At 36.7% G+C, this 23268-nt stretch overlaps 1 protein-coding gene across 1 annotated transcript in view; it reads right to left on the bottom strand.

Moving 5' to 3' along the window:
- PDE10A (phosphodiesterase 10A) overlaps positions 1-23268 on the bottom strand; it is a gene marked incomplete at both ends in the record, with an annotated part of 155867 nt that overhangs the window by 55448 nt on the left and 77151 nt on the right. The window contains one exon of the mRNA XM_079550801.1: positions 2559-2587. Coding sequence (XP_079406927.1) covers positions 2559-2587 — 29 coding nt within the window. The remainder of the gene's footprint in view (positions 1-2558; positions 2588-23268) is intronic.

Here is a 23268-nt window from a genome sequence, read left to right as displayed (position 1 = left end):
AGAACTGTTCAAGTAAACATGGAATGGAAAGTCATTAAGTAAAATGAACAACAGCTAATTTCATTGTGATCATATCAGGAACACGAAGTGTTTTTCTTTAAACTTCGTAATCTGAGGTACAAAAGAACACACAGTGATCATGGGAAAATTAACAGCACATAGAACAAAATCCTGGCGATAGTTCATGTAGGAATGGAGTAACTTTTGCCAACTCAAAAGAATAACACGTCTCCTGTGCACACTGTTTTCACTAATACTGTCAAAAGAACGTATCTTAAGTATAGGCACACATGAACACATCCACATTTAATGCCCAAACTCACATTCCTTTTTTTTTTTTTTTTCTTTAGCAGATAAAACAGTGAAACCAAGTTTTCTTAATTAAAATAGCTCGTATTTGGTTTTCTTTCTACCTAAAAATCTACTTCTGTAGCTAGGACAGCATCTGCCAGCACACATCTGCACAGTAAGTTAGCAGAGGATATTCAGCATTTCCAAGGAAGTTCTCAATTGCTACATCACGTGAAAAGGGGATTCTCTCCCCAGTTATATATATTTCATAAACACTGGAATCTGTCATAGAGAGAAAAGTTCACAGGTTCACCGTTTGGTCACAGATGCTCACAAGCTATTTTGTAACCAGATTTTTCTTCCCCGCAAATGCAGTCCACAGGAATTACAAAATTGATTTTTTTCTCTTTCACCTCACTGGTATTCAGAAACTCTAGAACAACCCTGTGAACTTGCACGTTTGTAAAGAAAAAGAGTGAGATTTTGGGGGAGAAAAAAATATGAATTTAATAATTTAATGATTAGATGCATTTAATGAAAAACATCTTCCCTCAATTTAATTCTATGAATATTTTAGTATTTTTATTGAAAAATTGAGGGGAGGGGGGAAACACAGCTATGCAAAGCATATGCTTTCAGCATATTTCTACCATTTCTACTAACTAACATAATGGCTTAAACCTATTCGGTGATTTAATTCTGCAATACATTTCATTCTGCTACCCTTGACTTTTGCTTCTCTGTGATACAGATAACAGTTTCTTCATGCAGACATTTTCAGGAATTAAAAATGTAGCACTTAATGACTAAAACTCATAATTCATCAGTCAGCATGAACATGTCTTTTCCTCCGAGAAGCATTACTCATGTAAAGAACTTTCCTAATTTAAATACTAATTTATGTTCAGATTTCAATTAAAGCAGCATCTGTTTGAGCTACTGCTAAAGAAAGAGGATGTATTGCAATGGTCTACATTGTACTATTCAAAAATACTATAAAATAATACGTGTCTGTTTGTAGTTTGGTGCATTTCCAGTAGGTATTCACTTAACTACCGTAACTGTTAAATATTAAAGAATTATTAGAGGCCATCAATTATAAATTAAAGGTTAGAAATTAGGCATAATTAATAATAATAGTTATAAATAAACTACTTAAGCATTACCTTTTGCCTGCATTCTCAACAACTATACATCCAAAGCACATCCACATACATAGAGAACTTTTGCTGGCATAAACTCATTTTAGGCATCTTTCAACTTCTTTTTTGTAGTCTCATGCAGTCTTCTGCATTCACGGTTACCAAAGTGAGGTTTCTGCTCCCCGTCCGTTTCCATTATTTTTTCTATTTTTTCCATTATTCATCCGAAAGTTTTCTACAGGACTTCCCGACAGCAAGGCACTCAGCCTGCTTTTACAGGTACTCAACCAGCCTTGTTTCTAATATTTGTCTGACAATATTTCATTTCTCCCCCAAAACACAAGTTAGCTTATGCAAAAAGTTCAAGAAGAAGAACAAAATAGGACTATGACTCTACCCTAGAATGCTGCAAGTGGCTCCCTAATTTTAATACCTGGGCACTTCAGGCTGACCAGACACACATGCGGGCAACAAGTTGTCCTGTTTTGATGTTTTGTCATTCCCTAGCAAGAGCACTAGTTTCTAACAGGTCTCTCTATTTAACCTCAGCCATAGAAAGATTGTACAAAACACTGTTATCAATCAGATGGAAGGCGAGAGCCAGAAAATTCATTACTGAACATGTATTTTACATTACTTTTCATATAGTACGCTGCAAAATGCTTCAAATTAAATAATAGAGCTCATCTGTGCCAAAACACATCTCAAAGGGAGTAATTAGATAGGACGTACTCCTTCCTTTGTTTCTTATTGTTATGCTCACTATCTCACAACGCAATAAGACTGTGCAGTTATTCTTAAACTCCAAGTTAAGGGATTTTCCTGGTTTCTGTGAAGTTCCTTTTTTAAAACTGGATCACAAGAATAGCACTGTGAGAACTCTCAATTTGTTAACACAAAATACCCTTTAATTTATTTCCAGCCAATCAAGTGCTTTAATATTTATTTTTGTTCTTAATTGTTGTTTAGTCAGTCAGTACACCAACTTTTCCCCCAGAGATCCAGTTAGTACAGGAAACAGAATAAAACCTTGATCAGAGGATGCATGAAAATCACCTCAAGTGAACAGTGGGCCTAAGGGACTGACTATAATTCTTTCTAGAGGGGATGGGGAACAGCACTTACCCTGCTGACTTCTTTAGGAGTCGATTCATCTGTGAGGAAACAAAGCAAACAGTTAGGCACACCTGAAAGTTTCTTCACTGAATGAACAAGATATTGTGATTCAAATAACTGTTGCATTGTTGTACAAAAAAATTTCTAATATAATTCTGTAAAATATCATTTAGGACTGGAGTGTATTTACAGTCTTGAACTCCAAGACATAAAAATTGATTAAAATTAGGATAAAGTATTCAACACTTCTGTCCTGTCTTACTAAGAATACAAAGTTTCCTACATTCCACAATTCAGTTCACAGGTCAACTGAACAAAAGGGTCATGTATAATTCTTTTACATCTATATTCCAATTCACTGAGACAACTGATAGCATTTCAAATCTTGAGAAGTAAAGGCTCTTTACTACCAAAGATACACCAATGATGCACTACATATGTAAGCAAATTAGTGAATAAGCTAAGATTTTCTGTTCAAAAGTATTCCTGTTGAATATTCTGGATGTGGAAGAAAAATCTTGTAATCATAAGACTATGAGAATATCACTGCGGTCATTTCATAATGCATTAAGAACACAGAGATTACAGACATATCTATGCTACCATGTCTTTTGTTTCAAATGCAGACTGTCACTCATTTGTGCAATTTAAATATGCACTGATAATCATAGGTGCAATAACAGAGCTTGAGCTGCATACTAGTTATACAAGCATGCATTTACCACAGGAAGTTTCAGCTTCTAGTTCAACCACACCAAAAGCAGCTTAAACTCTTCCTTACCCTGCAGTTGTTTATATCTTTTTGAAAATACAAAGAGACCTATTTGTATACTTTTCCTTTGATAGTAGAAATGGAATTACTAAGTTTTGCAAATTAATTTTAAGTCATCAAACAGATTTAATCTTACAGGGAAAGATAATATGTTTATTTTCGTTGGTCTTATTAATGCATATTTGGATACTTCTCTAGAGAAGATATATCTCTGTTAAATACAGACATAATAATACCATCTAAGCTACTTAGTATCAGCTATATTTTTTCCGAAATGAACCCTAAGTGAGGCATATTTGAGAAGAGCACATTTACATGTGTAAAAAACATTACTCATTTTTGGACATCCTCAACAATGCAATTTTATAGGCTGAGCAGAATTTTACAAATGTAAAATTCTGACCCAACATTATGTCTCCCATACATACATAATGCTGCACTTTTGCTTGTATAATACAAGACACACCCATGTGCAACTCATGCCCTGCAACTAATGGTTAATTACTTTACTACAAAGAAAAAATGTAATGAAGAAGTTACATAAAGGTTATGTATGAAACCACCATAAATGTGTGTATTTTGCTGGATACAGTACACAGAAATGGAAAGATGGTTATTATGTCAAAAAAAAAAAAAAAAAAAAAAAAGTCTATTTCATTCTGTGAAGAAATTAAAACAGTCACACAGATCAGAAAAGAAAACATAATACCCATGATACTCAGGATAAACCTCATGGAAGAATTACCAGAGACAATATTTTTTCAGAATCAAAAAGATAAAATTGATATACCAATCTCTCTCTTCCAGAAGAAATATAAAAAGTGTTTGGGATGTTTGGGATGTTTTGTGTTAGAATCACACAGAATTATACAAATATCTAGGTTGGAAAAGACCTCCTAGATCATCTAGTCCAGCCATCCACCTCACCACAACCTCCTTATAGGCATTTGTAAGGTTTCTCCTGAGATTCCTCTCCAGAGGAAGCAACTCCCAGTTCCCTCAGCCACTCCTCATAAGACTTCTGCTCCAGAGCCTTCACCAGCTTCACTGCCCTTCTCTGAACACACCCTAGGGCCTCCATGTCTTTCTTGCAGCGAGGGGCCTAAAACTGAACACAGTACTCAAAGCATGGCCTCACCAGGGCTGGGCACAGAAGGATGATCACTTCCCTGCTCCTGCTGGCAACACAAGCCACTATGCCACTGTCCTTCTTGGCTTCCTGGGCACACTGCTGGCTCATGTTTAGTTGAGTGTCCACCTACACCCCAAGGTCAATTTTTTCCACAAAGACTTCCAGTCACTCTGCTTCAATCCTGTAGCAATGCCTGGGGTTGTTGGGGTCAAAATGTAGCAGTCGGCACTTGGTCTTGTTCAACTTTATCCCAATGGCCTTAGTCCAGCCATTCAACCCATCCAGATCCCTCTGCAGAGCTTTGTTATCCCCAGGCAGATTGACACTTCCTGCCAACTTGGTGTCATCTGCAAACTTTCTGAGAGTGCACTCAATCCCCTTGCCCAGGTCATCAACACAGAAACTAGAGGACAGGCCCCAGTACGGACCGCTGGGGAACACCACTCATGACTGGTCATCTGTTGGATTTAACTCTGTTCACCACCACTCTCTGGGCCCTGCAAAGAGTTTATCTGCCCAAGCCACGGGCTGCCAGCTTCTCCAGGAGAATACTGTGGAAGACAGTGTCAAAGGCTTTTCTGAATAGACTGCATCAACAGCCTTTCCCTCATCCACGAGGAGAGTCACTCAATCATAAAAAGAGATAACCACTAGCGAAGTTTACAATTCAATGACTGTAAATACATGGGGAAAAAATGGAAGACATTGTCAGGGGAATGAGGAATGCAGTGTAGGAAGCAATCCTATCTTTCCAGCTACCTTACGCCAGCTACATGCAGTAAGACCATTGGAACAGCAGACTTCTTATAAATCATTTTATTAGTGAGCTCCCCTAGACAAAACATGGAATCAGGTAAAAACTGAAAACAACAGGGGGCCAAAGAAAAATAGCCTTGAATTGCATAATTGTTTATTTAAAAAGCCATGATTTCTGTTTGTTTAAAAGCTACAAATGCGCTGATATCAGGCTTGCGAATCAATTTCCCTCTCTATAGGAGATTTTAAAGAAACAGAATAAACATTAAAGTAAATTCAGAGTCATTAAGTGTACCAGTAAATAGCAGCTTGCTATAGAGTTAATCTTCATAGAAAAGAAAAAAAAAATAGTCTTTCTTGAACATAAAAGGGCCTATTTATTATGGCAAATTGTGTGGAAAAAACAGACGGGAGTCTTCATAGCATCTCCACTGAATGAATAGAACAACCTGTGAGAAAGTAAGGGTTTGCAAAAGTAATCATCCAGATGTCCCAGCCACGGAAATTTTTCATTTGGACTTCACTTTTTATTTCGGTACAAATTCAATCAAATACACAAGTGTCACTGCTCCCTGCCATATGTCAGCAAAATCGCAATTCACAGAATTTAAGAGGATGGCATTGATTTTTAATGATACCTGACATTATTATTAACAAAGAGTAGTACCAAAAATGTGAGTGATTTAGATCTGGCACATCACAACCAGACATAATTCTATGATCTGAAACGACAGGTACATGTTGGTAATCGATCAGAAGGCCCCCATTTATCTGGCAATATAAAACCTATTATGTATATGTCTTGTTAATGTGAGCAAAAATGCTCACTAATACTATAACTGAAAAAGCAAGAAACTGTAAGGAACAGAAATAAATGTAAGGGGTTTCCACCAAGCAGCAATGATGCCCCGCTTGCCCCATGCAAGCCAAGTCTAGTCCAGTAACATCACAGGAAATGGTTCGCTCTCTGAGGGTGAAGGGGTATTTTAAGTTGTGTGATATTTCATGCAAAGAGAAAAACATATATTAGTTTTTGCATATATAGCATCTCATCTCATAATATATTACTGTGCGTGCTCTTCATTTTTTTCAAAGGTAAATGATCATCTGAGAAATTGAAGATAGTAAGACAAAGTAGTCATAAAGATGACTTAATTCAATCTCTCTGATAAGATATTGTGAAGCATTTATCACAGAAAAATAATTCTAATGCCCAGTAAGTTTTATCACAGAAATCTCTCCCAGAAAAACAATGTTGTACTTTCTCCCTGATCTAACATTGTTCTTTATTCTATGTCATTAAGTACTAGTGCTGATGCACCATCACTGATGATGACAAACAATTTCTTAGGTTTAATTCTCTTTACAAGATCCCAGATAGTGTACAGTCCAATTTTCCTAAGGAATGTTTTCCCACACAGCAGATGTCAGACTGACCTAATACTTTTTCTCTTAAAAATTTGCTCTAGGCTCCTTTTCCCTGAGCTAATAAGACATAAGTTGTTTTGAATGTAATTAGACCAGCAAAAATACCTTTGCTGATTTTTTTCCATGTGAAGTGCCATGCATCTGTATGTCAGAAGAAACTCTATGCTGATAAATCTACAGCAACAAAAGACTACTATGACTGCCATGAAAAAAAGTTTACCACATTTAATTTAGTAGAAGAGTAGTAGAGTAGAAGAGCATCATATCAGTTGGTCAGTCAATTTTAAATGCAATTTGCATCTGGCTTTTTATGTCTCCTCTGAAATTGCATGATCTTTGCTGAGGGTGTTTCCTAAAGTGACAATTATCACATACATGTAATGAAAATGATAAAACTATTTATGTTAAATGTTAAAAGAAAATGTCTTGCCTCTTAATGAACAGTCCCACCTAGAGTACCTGGATAGCTCTCCTGACATTCAGCTATCCGGATTCATATCACAATTCAGAAGCACTTGCAAAGTAACTTAATAGACAAACTGAATTAGACAGTTTGTTTAGACAAAACCTTTTACATTGAAAGTAAATATTCATTAATATTGATCCCTAGTAGCTCATGAGGCTTCTTTCCTTGAAACACAACAAAACATGCATTCAAGCTTCTTGACATCAACAAAAAAGTCAACATTTTTAAAAGTTCTTGAAAAACAGCCCAAAAAGATGCTCAGTTCATCTTTTTAAAAACAACTAGCTAACATGGATCAGAAAATAAAAGATCATGAACCAAGACTTCACTGCTGATGATATGGACAAAAACTCATTGCCTGTCACACGTCCTATACTCTTCCACATACAAGCAAACAGAGCATTACACAAAGTAGGAACTAGAAGACAGTATGTTTGAATTCATCAGAGACAATAATATGCTCAATAATAAGCTCAATGCCTTCTATGGACTTAGCCATCATGGAACTGATGAAATACTTGTAACAATTTGGTTGACAGAAATTTGAAAATGAGTCAACAACGTGCTCAGGAAGTGAGAAAGGCTAATCGTATCCTGGGATGCATCATGCACAGAACTGCCAGATGGTTGAGGAAAGGGATTCTCCTGCTCCACGACGCACTGGTACAGCCTCACCTTGACTACTATGTACCATTCTTGGGGGGGGGGGGGAGAAAAAAAAAGAAAAAAAAAAACCAGTGCATAAAGCTGTTAGTGCCCAAAGAGGGGCAACAAATAGTTTAGAGTGGAAGAAGTAGGCGGAGCAGCTGAGGTCCCAGGGTTTGTTCAGCCCAAAAAAGAGCAGGCTGAGGGGAGGCCTCTCAGAGGCTGCAGCTCCTCATAGGGAGGGACAGCTCTATGCTCTGCTCTCTGATGAAAGCAACAGGACCCGACGGAACAGCATGGAACTGAGTCAGGGCAGGGTCAGGTTGGATATCAAGAAAATGTTCTTACTAAAAGGGTAGACACAGGAACAGGCACTCCAGGGAAGTGGTCATGGCACAGAGCTTGCCAGAGATCGACAAATGTTTGGACAATGCTCTCAAGGCATACAGTCTAATTTTTGAGTGCTCCTATGTGCAGTCAGGAGTTGGACTCAATGCTCCTTATATCATTCCCAGGATGGGATATTCTATGATTCTATCAATTTTGCAAAGCCTGATCTGGCCAGCATGTTTTGAAAGGCGTGTCTTCTGAAAAAACCATCAGTCCTTGTGAGAACAGAAAAGCATATGAAAGATTCAATTTTTTCTCATTTTTGAAAATGATCAGTCGTACAAAGTATACTGACTCTGCACTTTCTGTATTCATGGGCAAGAAATTCTCAAAGATATACTTGATGTGACAATTTAAGCTAATCTAATTAGCATAATTCTGCAAAACGATGAGCAGAAAAATTGCTTTATAGTTAACATACTTCTTTTTTCCCTTCTGTTTAATTGACTGGATGATGGATGTACCTCTGAACTCGTGAAATGAGGTCTTCCCACATTAGCTAAAAGAGCTTCATAAAATTCTGCCTAAGTCTCTCAGGTTGAAGACACCTCAGGAAAAATCCTGCTGGAACCTGGTCTCTGACCACAGCTTAGTAATTTCTAGCACTGAAGTCCTTCACCAAGACAGTCTACAATTGTGCATTATAATAATTAGCCTATGACTTAAGATCCTATTCAACGTGACTGTTGAATGCAGAGACTGTTAAATTGGTTAGCTCATCTATCTTACCAGTCAATGAGCTGCAGTCATTGTCTATTAACAGAACACAGCTACAGGCTGAAGAGCACATGTATAGCAATTTAGAGGGGTTTTTTTCATGCTTATCGGTTTACTGGTACACTTTCTTGGCTGTATCTACCACTTTTCTTGCCTAATAATCAATTCTGCTTGCCACACTAGCTGCTGTAGGCAGGCTTCTTTAAAATGGATTAAAGGTCTTGCAAGCACACAGTGAAGCCTCACGCCCAACAGTAACAAAATTTCAGTATCACTCTCGTTACATTAAACTCGAATTTTTCCTATTTTTTGGCCCTATAGAATTTTCCTGGCTGCCACATATGAGGTGTCCTTGAAGCTTACTGCTATTGATGCATCTCAGAAATAGTATTAACATTACTAAGCTATTCTTCCACTACTAAGTAGTGTTCCTTCACTTTTGAATGTTTCAAACATATTGTGCAAAGCCTGAGGCTTTACTGTATTCAGCAGATGTTTTCAATGAGATGGAAAAAATTACCTTGCTGTTGGCTTCAGTGCTACTCAGAAAACACCTTAAGCAACTCCGCTGAAATCAATAGAAATGCTCTGGCATGCACCGGAAACCATCAGTGCTTAAATGTATTTAATGTCTCAGCATTCCTGCTACGTATAGTAATCCTGAGTTAAAAGATATCATAACAAGAGAACTCTACTTGAAGCAGTTCCTACAAAACACCAGCAAAATGAGAAAGCTACACTGTAAGTCAGCTGGAAATTTTAAACATATGAATTATCATGCATATTCTGGAAATTGCTGCACTACTTAGTTTGGTGGGTTCATAAGCAGTCCATAAATACGTTCTCATGACTAATAAGCCATCTGCAGGATTTTAAGCAAAAGCGAGTTCTCCTCCTTCCCAAAATCAATACATACATCCTCCACTCACAGAAAAGCATGGCAAGGGCTGGGATCAAAAACTGCACATATCTTAGTGCTGTTAAGTTCCCATCCCTGGCATGGAATGATGTTTCAAAAGCTTGGAGTCCAAATGAGCCAAGAAACTTCTACAGGTTCACAGCATCTCAAGCAAGAAATACTGCATGCAGTTCAGTAACAAAAAGAGAATGTAATAACCTTACATTTGTTAACAGCAAGCACTTTATGCAAGTCTTGGGGAAATAAACCAGCCAGAAACCAGTTTGTTTTTACTATAACTATACATCTTCCCCCCTAAATTCTATTTTGTTCTAGTCCCCATCTTTTTACTTTTTGTAATCTCATCACTTTCTGTTTAGAAATGGGGGGATCGAGTCATGGGGGGTTACTGATGTTCTTTGATTTTATTACTGTTAGGAAAAAAAATGAATTTTCAGATTCAAGAGTTTATTTGCTATACAGGAACTAAAAGTCAAACAAGAAACTCCTGTCTACCTCATTTTCTCCTTTCTCTCTGAATACACTGAAAACAAACCCAGTGTCACTGAACTTTGCAGTAAAATCTTCAACATCTGCAGAAAAATCAAGACTGAGCAGTTTTCCTCTCTTTCAACCGGCTGACAAAGGAAACAAAAGAAATGCCCCAGAGGAAGAGTTTGCTAACGTCATCAAGGGTAAAGGGATCATTAGCGTTAGAGATGATAGGTTTCCACATGGGAGGGAGCAGTGATCCGGTGAAACATTTTTACATCAGGGAATCATTTCAGTCCCTCTGAAGACACCCTACTGTAACTACAACATACATACACTTATATTAAAGATTTATTTATTTTACCCTGGAGACTGAAAACTGAGAAACTGAGGAAATGTTCAAATTAATGTGAATACTAGTGACAGCAAAGAAGTGACAGCATAAAATTTACAAATTAAGCCTCTTTGCTTGTAAGAATTTCAGCTGATTTATTTGTAAACATAATCAAGCTCTCGGTAACCGTGTGTTGAGCACTACAGAATAATCATGTGCAGGTAATTCAGGCTTTTGGAGTCTTTGCAAAATGACACATTAAACTAACACAGAAAACTGAGTGGAACTAAGAGAAGATTGAAATATTTGCTACTTATCAGTACACCCACCACGAGTGAAACATTTTGCTTCCAAGGGGGGGATTGTTAGAACAAAAAATAATCATAACTGAAGTGAGTGTAAAGGAACAAAACATACCCTGAATCATACATAGCTCTCTGTGAAAGGTAATGACAGCAGCATCTGAATCTCTAAACTACATAGTTTTACTAGGAACAGACATAATGACAGACACTAATAATCCAAAGGAATTATTCAAGAAAAACTAAAAAAAAAATAAATAATGAAATGTATCTTCTTGGCTGCTGTAGAAAATAAATAAATAAATAAATAAATAAGAATAAAGAAAAATCCAAAAAAATCCAAGACATTTGTGGAGTTCTGTATTCTTACACTAGCATGTCAATGAATGCAAAACAGTTAAGTAATCCAACTGCAAGTAGGCGTAAAGATTTGCCACAGCTCAAGCAACAATGACAATCCACTAAACCGAGGGGATTCAGTCTCTTGTGACCCTATAGCATAACAATGCAAAGCCTTTAGATCAAGCTATAGGCAATTAAACTTTTGGGTAATGCTTGAAATTATTGATGAAGGTTCTAATATAGGACAGCAAGATTACCAAAAATGCAATATAAATATGTGACACATACCAGTTGCTTCTGGTTGAAAACATGAATTTTCCATTTTTATAGGCCTCTGTTCAGCCTTGCATATACCTCAAACACACTGCGACAGCCAACATCAGGCACCTGAGTAGCACAGCACATTGCAAACTTACGTTACGTAACCTAAGCCCACACTCAGACATCACGAGTTATGCTCATTAAATATCCTGGTACATCAGCATTCAAATTACTCAGTCCTTTCATTCATTCACAGGCTGAACCCAGTCCTTAGTGGAACGATGACTTTCTCATATCTGAATCTGCCAGCATGTTCTCATGCTCCAGCTAGATCAGTGAAACTACTGCATACCAACTTTAAGCTCGGAAACTGGCATAGGCTACAAACAGAGGTCTGGCTACACTATAATGCACAGGTGATTGCTCCACTGTAAGCAGCTGACTAAAACACGCAGCCATAGGCAAGGGAACGTGAGAGAGACATCGTGAACGAGACCACCGCATCTTCAGAGGCTGCAAGGCAAACTTACCTCAGATACATAAACACAGACAGAACTGATCCCACTGGCATTTTCAGAAGAAATTCACTATTCACAGACCACCTGACGCTCAGAAATCAAGAAAAATGAGGAAAAAAATGTAGAAACATCCAAAATACTGCAAACACATACTTTACTATGAGAGCGGTGAGGTGCTGGAACAGGCTGCCCAGAGCGGTTGTGGATACCCCATCCCAAGAGGTGTTCAAGGCCAGATTGGATGGGGCCCTGGGCAGCCTGGTCTAGTATTAGATACGGAGATTGGTAGCCTTGCCTGTGGTGGGGGGGGTTGGAGCTTGATGATTCTTGGTAATGAGGCCCCTTCCAACCTGGGCCATTCTGTGATTCTGTGAAATACAGATGCACAAGCTTTGTGCAAATAAAGAACTAGATAGATGTGTTTGTGTAACAAAAAATTACATTCATGTGCTTTTTTATTTAACTAACAAAATCTAATGCAGATGGTAAATTAATTGAAATACTAATAAGAACTCAGTGAATATATAAAGAAATCAGCTGGGAAGCTAATAAACTATATCTAACACAGCAGTAACATGCAGTGAAAGTACAGCTTCTCTCTGTGGAATAAAGAGAACCAGAGCCAACTGTACCTCTTCAGCATGGTTGAAGTTCCCACCTGCTGGGATAAGGAGCTGTATCTCCCAAATTATCAATCTAAGAGAACTACTAATGATCACATACTGAGAGCAGGCAACCAAGTGAGAAATCTATTCCCACAAGTATGAAAAGGGTAATTCATAATCTAAGTTCCTTCTCCCCATGCGTTCAAAATAGTTTTGAAATACTCATATTTTGTCACTTACAACATCACTCTTCCCAACATCCTTCGTCAGGCCTTCTGTCAACCCTGACATGAAATTCTTACATAAGCAAGTACTATTCAACTACCTGGAACAGGAAATTGAAAAAACAATTCAGTGATGGAAGTGCTCCAGAGCACTTTTCTTCATATTCTGCATTTAGCTAGGGACCCAAGAGCAGCTTTAGTTTATCTGTTCAGGTCTCACACCCACATAGGCATACATACAGACCATCTGACTACCACAGGCAATGTTCCTGCTATATTCAAGAATTAACAGACTAGGTTGTTCGTTTTGACGCCTAATTGCAAGAGACAGATTGGCCTATACAACTACACCAAAGAGAACAGTCTAATAACTACACAACAAGCTAGTGTTTCAAAAGACTAACATTAAAGTAATCAAATAAAGAAAGACTGAAAATAGAAAGAAGAGACAAAGAAGAGAGTTTCAAGACAGAGTTGTAAAAGAGGAGAAGACAGGAGATGGGGACAAAGATGATGGCATGACCAAAAAGATTGGACAAAGATGGTACTAGTGGTGCTTTACTTTAGCCTGTCTAGTGTAAATTTACTCTCTGCCATGGTACTAAGTTTTACTTAAAAAAGTAATATTGAATATTACTGATTGATCAAGTTAATTTCATAGAAAAAAAAAAAAAAGAAAATAGTACATGTAATACAGAAAGTAAGATTTGCCTTAAAATATTTTGATTAGCAAATAACATTCACTGTCACTGTTAAAAAAAAAAAAAGCTAGAAACTTAAATCTTATGTTTCAAAAATACAGCTGTCAGGGAAAAAATTAAATTACTTCAGTGTACTTTGCCACTTTTCATAAATTGAACAGATAGCATTATTAAAATTCTATCTATAAAATGAAGCATTTATAAGTTCATTAGACAACACTAAATATATTCAAAAGACAGCAATATTGCAGATAAATCTGCAGGATCCTAAATAATCCAAAAATGCAGATGTTATAAAGCTACATTCAAGAATTAGGATGTAAAAAATAATACCGCCAAATGAAACAAAAGTGTACAAGAAATGCAGTCTATAAAACAGGAATTTGCTCTCCAGGGTAACTTCCAAGTTACCTGATGCACTCTAAGTTTGAGTTCTACACAAATGATTTCAAGGCAGGCAATCCACAAAACAACTGAGAAGCAGAAGCCAGTTGGTTTTGCTATACTTACTTTTCTTTAAACACGTATGTGGAATTAGTAGTGTGATACACAAAAAGGAACAACGGAATTTCATTACAAATAATCCCCACAGAAAACTTGCACTTCTTCTCAGAGGTGATGTTCCCAGAAAACAAACAAAAGGTCAGCCAAATGTGCCTAGCATGCATGTGTCACTGGTTTTAAAGACTGTTCCAGACTAGCTTATTTGCTACCTGAGAAATGTTTTATTTGCTGTTCTCCTCGCCATCTTGAATTATTAGCCTACAGAGGATTTACTGAGGAATTGCATGATTCGTAATTGTTTGTCTTTCTATTGTCTCTCTTCCAACTACAGTAACAATTTGACTCAGTAGAGTAGTAACTGTTAGTGTTACAATTCCCTTAGAAAAAAATGCAAATTCCTGTCACTTTCAAAATGTGACAAAATGGGTTCAGTATAAAAAGAGATAACACGCAGGAAATTTAGCTTTCGCTTCAAACTATTAGATATCTATTCCCACATGTGCTGATTTATTCAGACATACACCACTTCTCTGTCTCCAATTTTTATTAGTATAATCTGCATTTCATCAAGATTTACCTCCTTTAAGCACCTTGACTGCTCTGAGATTATTTCATCCATTCAGTGTAACATCTCAGTTTTGGAAAGTCCTCAATTTGACAACTACCTGGCAAATGATCCAAAGAGCGTTGTATATTACTTCAAAACGTGTGGTTTTCCACATTTTAAAGGATTGCTTGTCTTTTTGTTTTTGTTTTTTGTTTCATTTGATGATGGAACTATTACTCAAATTGTACCCAACATTTCATCAACATAAGCCTATTATGGAAACAACTACAACTGATGCAATTTCTCAATTACAAGATCTGAAACTATTTCTTCCCGAAAAACAAAAACAATCTAGAGAAGAATTCCAGCACACAGGTCCATGCCAAGAAAAAAAACAATTTAGTCCTGAATAGCCACAGCTGCTTTCTCCCCACTGCCTCCTTATGGCTTCAGCTTCCTGTCTTAAGCCAGCACCAGCTCTGGTATTATCATAGGGCAGGGTTCAGGCCATGCAGTCACAAACTGAACCGTAAGAGTGCTTTCATCTGCAGTAACTCAGTGAACTTCCAAAGCAATCTACAATTATATAGACACAACAACCAATGCAAAGGAAAAGACAGATGCACACAGCTAGGGGCTGGAACCTGAGAGCCTGCAGTTCAGGTTTAAATGATAAAGCTATTGGCTGGAAAAGGCAAAATCATCAAATTCAAAATCATCAAGTCCAGCTGTAGTCTTGTTTAATGGGAATGAAGAGGAGGCTATGACTTGAACTGAAAGGACTCATTGATCTTTCAGTTTCTTAATGTCCAGGCTATTCAGGACAAACTTCTGTCTACCAAAAGAACCTGAAATTCTGAAAACATCTCATCTTTGCTAAATTGATTTCTTTTTTTTATGTGTAACGACTCCCTTTTATATAATAGTTTAATGCAGAATTAAAAAAAAAAAGAAGCAATTTTGGCTATCTTCATCCCTATTGGTGAGATGTAGCAGATGCAGAAAAGTCTAGATTTAATAGACCCTTCAGTTTAGAGGACATGATAATCTACATTGATTTCTATTAAACAGTTTCCTCTAGTACATTATTGGAAAGAATAAGATTTTTAAATATCTTTTAGATAACAGTATAGCATATAAAAAAAAGGCTTATGTAAGAATTCAGACTATTATCTTCAAATTTTGAAACCCTGCTTTAAGGTACAAGATGAAAACAGATACATCTGGTGGCATCCCAATCCATGGCAGGAATCAGAGCAAGATGATCTTCAAGGTCCAACCCCAACCATTCTGTAATTCTAACAAGACATACCACTGAGCAGATTCATTTGGTCCATCCTACATTTAAATGGTTTAGCCCTGACACTTTAGATGAGAACATTTTTAAGAACAAAGGAGAAATAGAATTAAAATTTAGATTTAGTCTAACACCTAGAAGAAAACAAGCACAGAGACAAAAGTGCTTTTATAGCACAACGATTTTATTATTCTAATTACTTATTTACACCGTACTGTTATCTTTACTGTTTTCTTTTACCATGACAACTCCAAGTGTAGTGGAAAAGGTGCAAAGTGGCTCTGTAATTTACTTATGCTTGCTTCCCTGTCATACTACTGCAATGAACCTGGACACCTAACATAGCAGTAGCAGGGTAAAAACATGCCCATTAAAAAAAAAAGAAATCATTACTAGAGATTACAGTTTTATAAATACAGTTTAGAAATTAAACGAGCTTATTTCAGCTTTATCTTAGGAGAAATATGATCTACGTGGCTAGACCAAATGCATTCCTGTGAATATCTAACACAAAAGATTACAGTAAAATAAAAAGCTATGCCTGAATGATTGCAAAGAAGTGGATGCACCCTACAGTGATAAAGAAAGAAGAAAATAATAGCTCGCTTTCCAGTGGAAAAGACTTGGCAGTCAGCCATATGGTACAGGCTGGGGTCTGTCCCCAAAGACACATTCATGCTAGCAACATATTGGGAGGTTGATTAGAGTCTTAAGATTACAAAGAATAATCTTTCAATTTATGCTATCAACTAGTCAATGTTAGTCATAACCATATTGACATAATGTGATCCAAAGAAAACAGAGCACAACAAATACTCAAGAAGAATCCTTGTAATGACAGAACTCTGTGTTCTTCTGTAGAGCATCATTTTGTAATTCTCAAAACAAGCAAAAAAAAAAAAAAAAAAACCAAAAAAAAAAACCCACAACAAAACCCAACTGATTTAATCCTTCAGTTTCATTTTAACATACTGTCAATCGCTAGAGTTATTTCTTGCTCAACATATCATTTAATAAGAATATCCCTTAATTTGACATACAAAAGGATTTCCCATACCCTTAAAACAATACTTAAGTATATTTCTTTTAGAAATTTTAGGTTGTCCGTTTAATTTAATAGCTAATACTAATACAAATAATACTTACTACTTGAACTGTACATAGAACTGGTTATATTCCAGAAATTATGTTGTTGTTAAACAACAAAAAACCCAGTGTAGTACACTATAATCAATCTACCAATTGTTAGAAATGAAAATCCACAAGAAGATGAAAAATAAAATATTCTGCATTCATTAGAACGTATGAGATGCTAATAGAAAGGGATGACTCTCTGAAAACGACAATCAACTGTATACCATATAACATACATATTTTCCCTTTTCCTAGTCTAAGTGCATCTACCGTCTCATCTTTTGTACATTTCTGCCCAATGTAACCCCAAAGGGCTCAAGGTTCATTACATCAGGGCGCCCTTAAAGACACCATTTGATAAAACCACTTGATACTCTTATATTTACTGGGCATATAGCCAAGTATGTTTACAAAAAACCTGACTGATACAAGCATGTAAGTTGTTTTTTAAGCTTCCCTACTGACAAAGTAGCTCAGTTTGTGAATTATGCTGCAATGCCTTTGAAACAAGAGTTTCATCTTCAGAGCAATAATTTTTCTAGTAAATGTTAAACCTAGTAGCAGAAGATTCTAAACCAGGTGAGGATTTAAAAATATGATAGTTCTTCAGGCACAGATTCAGTATGTCAGGCAGGAGTAAACACTTAGGCAATGTCCATTTCTTGAACTCAGCTATTCTTCCTATATAGTATCTTGTTGGCCAAAATTAGAGACTTCGCTTTCAGATGTGTTTTAGGATCAAAACAATACCTCTGTATCATCATCTTAAATAAAAGAACCACTGTCCAACATGCATTCTCTGTGGTATTTCAATTTATCTAAAGGAATTCAAGATTGCTTTTCTCTGGAAAAATGCATTCTGCTGTTGGACAAGCCTAGAATTTATGAATGGACTGGAGCAATGTGATTTCTCTTCCAGCCTATTCTTCCAACCTATACAGATGCTAGTATTTAGAACTGAACATATATTTTGTGCAACCACTAGAAGGAAAATCTGATTAGATTAAAAATGTCAAATGAAACAACATTATTAAATATGATCTCTCGTGAGTAATCAGAGGTATTTTCAAGGCACAGGTAAGGCTGAGATAGGACAAGAGGATTACTGGAGTCAGAACTGAAATTCAGTGCTGTTCTCCAGATTCCACATCTGCTTCCTCAAGGAAACACAAGAGTTATCCAAGTCAGTTTTCACCGATTCCTCTTCCAAGTTTGGATCCTGGACATGATCTAAACCATTTTCAAATAACACAGTGACACATGATGAAAACAAACAAACAAAAAAACAAAATCCACACACACACAAAAAAAATGAAAGAGTAACAAAAAAATCCTAAACAAAATTCCCTGTGTGGCTCGTGACAATTTTCATTCAAAAACATAGGTCACTGTGTAGTTACTAACTTTAAAAGTTGTTGTAATGAATCTCCACGAATGTTCTACAGTAAATCTATACTCACTGCCCAGCAAGCCCCAAAAAATAAACATTTAATTAAATAATGATACAATCAAGGAGGTCAGAAAAGACCTCAAAGATCACCCAGTCCAACTGTCCATCTACCACCACTAAACCAAGTCCTTGAATGAAACATATAAACATTTCTTGAACACTTCCATGAATGGTGACTCCGCCACCTCTCTGGGCAGCCCATTCCAGAACCTGACCACTAATTTGGGAAGAAATGTTTCCTAATATCCAACCTGAATCTCTTCTGGCACAACTTGAGGCCATTCCCTCTAGTTCTACTCCTAGTTACGTGGGAGAAGAGGCTGACCGCTACCTCACCACAACCTCCTTTTTTCAGGTGGTTGTAGAGAGCAGTATAGTCTCCCTGACACTGCTCCTCTCCAGACTAAACAATCCCAGTTCCCTCAGCCACTCCTCATAAGACTTCTGCTCCAGAGCCTTCACCAGCTTCACTGCCCTTCTCTGAACACACCCTAGGGCCTCCATGTCTTTCTTGCAGCGAGGGGCCTAAAACTGAACACAGTACTCAAAGCATGGCCTCACCAGGGCTGGGCACAGAAGGATGATCCCTTCCCTGCTCCTGCTGGCAACACAAGCCACTATGCCACTGTCCTTCTTGGCTTCCTGGGCACACTGCTGGCTCATGTTCAGCCAGGTGCCCATCAGTGGTTTCAGTGAAATGAAGATAAAATTGCTCTTCTGCAAGTCAAAGAAGACTCGCTGCCTTCAATTACGGATACCTTTGCATAAAGCAGTTTGGAGAAGAGAATAAGGTAATTGTGCTCAGTAGTGTGGCCAAACAATATGAATCTGGATAAGTTGTTTTCTCCAAAGGAAGTGATAGTGTTAAAACTGAAAAGTCCTCTTTCAACCTATCTAGAATGTTCCATAAACAATGTTATGAGTGACTTTTTTTTTTTTTTTTTTTTTTTTTTTTTTAGTATATTTCAATGTGTTACTAAGTCAACTTGACTCGCAATTCTAACAGATAATATAGGAATCTCCTGGAGAAGCAAGTAGAAGCATAATGATAAAAGAGGTTTGACCCTACTCTGTTGTAAGTCCATCTACTTTTTTACTGTCTATAACACTGGCTAGCAACAGCTCATTATAAAAGCAGTATGAAAATACTATGCTACACAAAGAGGAGAAAGCACACAGTCTATAGGCAAGAGGCAAGCTTATTCTCGAATGTCCTCGGAGCAATCAAAGACTTACAAATTTTCTCAGCTGGATGCTGCATCAGGATCATAGTATGCAACAGCTCTTGATGAAATATTTCTACCTTGGAATATGTCTAATCAGTTTTTGAACCCATTTACATTTTTAACATCTGAAATATCTTATGCTAATGAGTTCACAATTTAGACATGTGTTGCATGAAAATGGATGTCCTGTTGCTTCAAATCTGCAGCCAAGTCATTCTGCTGGCTGCTCTTCTCATATTCTGTCATGAAGAAGGTAAATAGTCAACTCTAACTTGTCTTCCTAATGACAGAAATAATTATAAATCATCAGCTACAGTACAAGTCTTTTGTGGATTGAAAAGTCTCCCTGTTTGGCAGCTGTATCATGGAAGTCGTAAGTGTAAAGATAACAAGTTAGGCAGACTTTATAAAGGCCTGATAGTATTATTGGAAGCGTGAGGCTGAACTGACTTAGATGCACTAGCTAGTGCAAAGAATTCAGACCTTTCTAACTTCCAAACACCTAAACAAAAAGCCTACATAAAAGAGAGCAGTAATCACAGTAAGCCTACATACAAGAGAGCAGAAATCTTCAGACATTAGAAGTCCATCCTCAGATATCATATATTCAGATCAATAGACTAAAACGTCTTCATTAAGTTTATGAAGAACAGAAACTAAACATTACTAGTGATAAAATATTACTCTTAAAGCAGCTAACCCTTTTTCAGGGTTTCACACTCATACTCAAAGACGTAGGTCTTTCAAATGAAATTCAATTGGCAACAATTTCATAAACTATTACACATTTCTCAAAATCAGCTTTCTACTGAGCTTTAAATATTCAACAGGAAAAAAAAGACCATATCTTGCAGACACAGAGATTACATTCTATAGTCTCCTGCTCCATAATGGATAATCATCATTTCATTCAAATTATCTAGCTGATTAAAATAATTAAACATAATTAAATTCAGTGTGCTGTTATCCAAGCACATTCTCTATCAGCAAAGCCAAGTGAAGTGGTTCTTACCATCCTCACATAATGCTAGTCAAACAGTTCATCGCCTTGTATCAGCATGATGGTAGAATTGTTAGCTCATCACATACTGGATCAAAAAATAGATGTAAGTTAGAAGAATACTTCCTTTCTTGTCTGCTTTTCTGACTTTCAAAAATACAGACTGTAGACCTCTATCCATCTGAACATCTTTGTTTTATGTGTGTTCAGAAGGTGAAGTTACCTGTATAGTGTGTTTGAAATTCAAATTAATTACGGATTTTCAAAATGACTTAACGATGTTTCCCACTTGGCTCGATTTGGCTGAACTATCTATCTGTTGCTAAGCACTAATAGGGCTGATTTTTCTAAGATGTTTCCAGTAACCTCTTGAGTTACATCAGCTAATTCAGGGCTAGGCCTAAGGCAACAGAGAAAATAAGGCTGCAGGCTAGGCTAGTCCAACAATTTACTAGTGCCTGGTACACTTAAGACACTTGGCATGCTTCAGATCCTGTCAACTTGCTCTCTCCCAAAAACACATATAGGCTCAGCTCAGAGGACTACCCCGTGCCCAGGATAATTCTAAGAGTAGTATGGATGTAGCATCCTATTTGCAAGAGTTCAACAGTTTTACATTGCAGCCTTGTTGTTATATCTTGTACCAAGCTACTTGGTCTCTAAAAAAAAGATCAGCCAAAACTGATTTTATCAGTTTTTATTTAAAACTTACACTTTATTTTTCAATCACTCAGCTTTATGAGATTATTTTGAGAATCCACAGATATGGTTTTAATATTCACTATGTCTGAGACCTGATCATCCTAGCATGCATCATTTTTTTCCAAGGAGCTTAACAAAATACAAATCCTTCTCAGACTACTGATAACCTCTTGCACTATGAAAATTGTCTAAGTGTTCGCATATTTTATTCCCTAGTTTTTAGAGATATAGTAACTACAGGAATTTTTTTTCTTTAATGCTTCTGTCTTTAACTGATGACAGTTATTGACGAAAGGTCATCTCAAAGCTTAGTGTGTTTTTGTTTTTTTTCCCTAAAACTTGAGCACAAACTTTGAACCAAGAAACCTTCATCTGTATGCCTAGAAATCTATACAAAATACCTATGTGATATTTGTGACATAAGTTTTCCTTGAACAGAATTCTATGGCAGCTATGAACAGAAGTTCATTTTTGTGCAATGTCTCCCCCCTATAACAAATGTAACCAAGTATCGTCACCTGAAGCAACCACTTTGGGAAAGTACAGAAGCAAATCAATTGGAATAGAGTCATGCTTTGGCCTTCCCTTTCACTGAATGAAACAGGAATGCAACTTAACATGCATTCATAAAATACTGGGTGGAAAAAGTACAGTAGGGAAAAAAAATATATATATATGTTGCTATAATTTAGTTGCCAGAATTTATTTTATTGTACAAACTTCATATTGTTTGTTTAGTGTATTGGACAATGTTACCTCTTCAATACACTTGACCTACCAATGGCCACTTAAACAAATAAGTAAATATGTCTCATCATGAAAAATACTCATGTGCACTAAATCTGCTAGACAAGGACAAGACAACTAGGCTCCATCTAATTACAGATCCTTGGTAGGATAAGGTAACTGAATTATCATCATCATTAGCTAAATCACTACAGGATGTAGTAAAGTATGGAAAGCCATACTTTGCATAAACTACTGTCTGGTGCCTTACTCTTCTGTCTTTACAATGAGTTCAAAGTCTTAAGACAACAGATAAGTTTTAGAGGCCAACTTGATAATGAAACTTTTCACTAGCAACCAGTATGCCATTAAGATGAATACCTTTATTCACTTCCACCCACAGAAATATAAAATCATCCATTTTCAGAGTATAACATAATCATTCAATCAACTAGCTATCTCCAAAGAAAAAATATGAGTTTTCATTCATTCTCAAGCTTTTCTGTGCTTCCTATAAAAGGAGACTGCAGATTTATAATAGATAAAATATGCATGGATAGGGTATCAAGAACACTGCTGAACTGAGTTTTCACTACTGTGAAAAACATCTATACAAAACATCCAAAGTTATTCATCCTTCCTGTATGCACATGCAGGACAAGAGAATTATCAAACTTCATGATGACCTGCTCATGCTTTCTACTCACCAAAGGCATCAATTTCACTTAGTGGAAAGAACAAGCAGTGAGAACATATATAGCTATTTTACATTTTATTTTTTCTGTATCTTTGCTGGTCAGTTTACGATTGCAGGCCCTGCTTACCTAACATTTTTCAAATTAATACCTTGCATACTTGGATTTAAAAAATCCCAAAAAGTTAACAACTATTTACTCCCTTGCTCTTACTTAATGCTTTCCCAATATACATACTACAGGAATGTACCTATTCCATTTTAAGACAGGTAAAACAGGTTAGCTTACATGGCCGTAAATCACCATTATTAAAAAGTGTTGGCTATGTGGGTACGCAGTCTCCACCCACATGATCAGAATGAAGCTTTTCCATCAACCGGGGAGCAATAGGAAATTTTTGCTTGTTGTTTTCTTCATTCTAAAACCAAAGATCCTATGTAAAGATGAGAAACGAA

This window comes from Tetrao urogallus, assembly GCF_951394365.1.
Source record: "Tetrao urogallus genome assembly, chromosome: 2".
Taxonomy (NCBI): domain Eukaryota; kingdom Metazoa; phylum Chordata; class Aves; order Galliformes; family Phasianidae; genus Tetrao; species Tetrao urogallus.
Note: the sequence above shows the minus strand (reverse complement) of the source record. Positions and strands in the feature narration are given on the sequence as shown.